The following is a 1347-nucleotide window of genomic DNA, read 5'->3' as shown; positions in this document are numbered from 1 at the left end:
AGCCTACAGGGTGTCCTTTGAGACATGAAAAGCAGATCGGGAACCACTTTCCTTGTGTTTTGTACTTTCCGATCGGATTTTCCTGGGAAATGCTTCCTGCTTTTTCTGAAAGTAAATCGGGACAGGTTGTAGAAAGTGGAGCTAAAGAACAAATTTCTGAAGTAATTTTCAAAAGGGCTAAAGAAAATGGCTCAATTTGTGAAAGAACATTTTGTGGCTTAAATGACAAGGGTCGGTTCCTGGTCCAAGCGCAGGTAAGCTAGATAGTTGTCTTGACACTTATTCCACCTTGACACTCATTCAAAATGTCTTGACATTTTTGTGCTCTGAGCGTCGTCTTCGTTGTCCACTTTCCTATTTTCACTCCCCAGCGGTTTTCGAGATGTACGGAGTATTGTCGTATACCTCTTGTATGTACATCCTTCTTGTCTGAAGTCTTTCATATCACACACTTTTTGTTTATGCGTGTGACCGATCAGAAAAGTATTTCTGGAAGTCTCGCGAAAACCACCCTTACGATAAGTACTGAAAATGTGAAATAGATATTGCCATCTAATTTCTTAAAGAAACTTTATGAAAATTGAAATAGCAAAGAATTTGAACACAAGAGACAATGAGTAGGGTAATAAAGAGAGTTGATATCTTCAACTGTCAGCTCAGACCTGGCTCTGGTAACAGAAGACCACAAAGAGAGCCTATTAGGTTCTGGCCTATTCTTCCAATGAAGTTGAAAAACTCTGTTTCATCAAAAAGTGAACGAGCCACAGGTTAGTTGCCAGCAGGATAGACTAGGCCTATACAAAACTAAAAGGTATACCTAGCCTATCTGTTAAATTTGGAATTGTATCATTTATTGATTTATTACTGACTTGTGTAAAGTTTTAGATAATGGGTTTGTCTTTTCTTTGAAAAGTAGTTGAGTCTAGAGAATGAAACTTGGGAATGAACACATAGCCCAGCTTATTATGTAGAAAGCTCAAATGGTAAAGTTTATCAAAGCTACTTTTTCCTATCTTTTTCCTGATATACTTTAATATACTTTTTCCTAAAGTGAATATAGGTCTACCACTCAATACCTTTTTTATTCTCTTTACAAATAAAATAATTTCTTTTATTGCTAAATTCATATTTAAGCACTTTTTGAGCTCTTAAAAATGACAAATTTTCAATTAAGATATGAGTTATTGGTTGTTTTCCAATCAAATAATAGCCTACTTAGTTTTCTCAGTTGTTTTTGATAACATTACATTTTCTCAGTAGCCTACCAAAATTATTTATAACAAGGTTAGATCAAAAAGTCCTTAAATTTAAATTTGCAATAAAAGTAATTATTATATCTGTAAAGGG

At 34.5% G+C, this 1347-nt stretch overlaps 1 protein-coding gene across 1 annotated transcript in view; it reads left to right on the top strand.

The window, feature by feature from the left end:
• Positions 1–561: 561 nt before the first annotated feature.
• Positions 562–1347, top strand: part of LOC136038149 (small ribosomal subunit protein mS37-like) — a 16436-nt gene continuing 15650 nt past the window's right edge. The window contains exon 1 of the mRNA XM_065721194.1: positions 562–767. Within this exon, the coding sequence (XP_065577266.1) occupies positions 614–767 (154 nt within the window). The 5' untranslated portion in view covers positions 562–613. The remainder of the gene's footprint in view (positions 768–1347) is intronic.

Source organism: Artemia franciscana, chromosome 17, assembly GCF_032884065.1.
Source record: "Artemia franciscana chromosome 17, ASM3288406v1, whole genome shotgun sequence".
NCBI classification, from domain to species: Eukaryota; Metazoa; Arthropoda; class Branchiopoda; order Anostraca; family Artemiidae; genus Artemia; species Artemia franciscana.
Note: the sequence above shows the minus strand (reverse complement) of the source record. Positions and strands in the feature narration are given on the sequence as shown.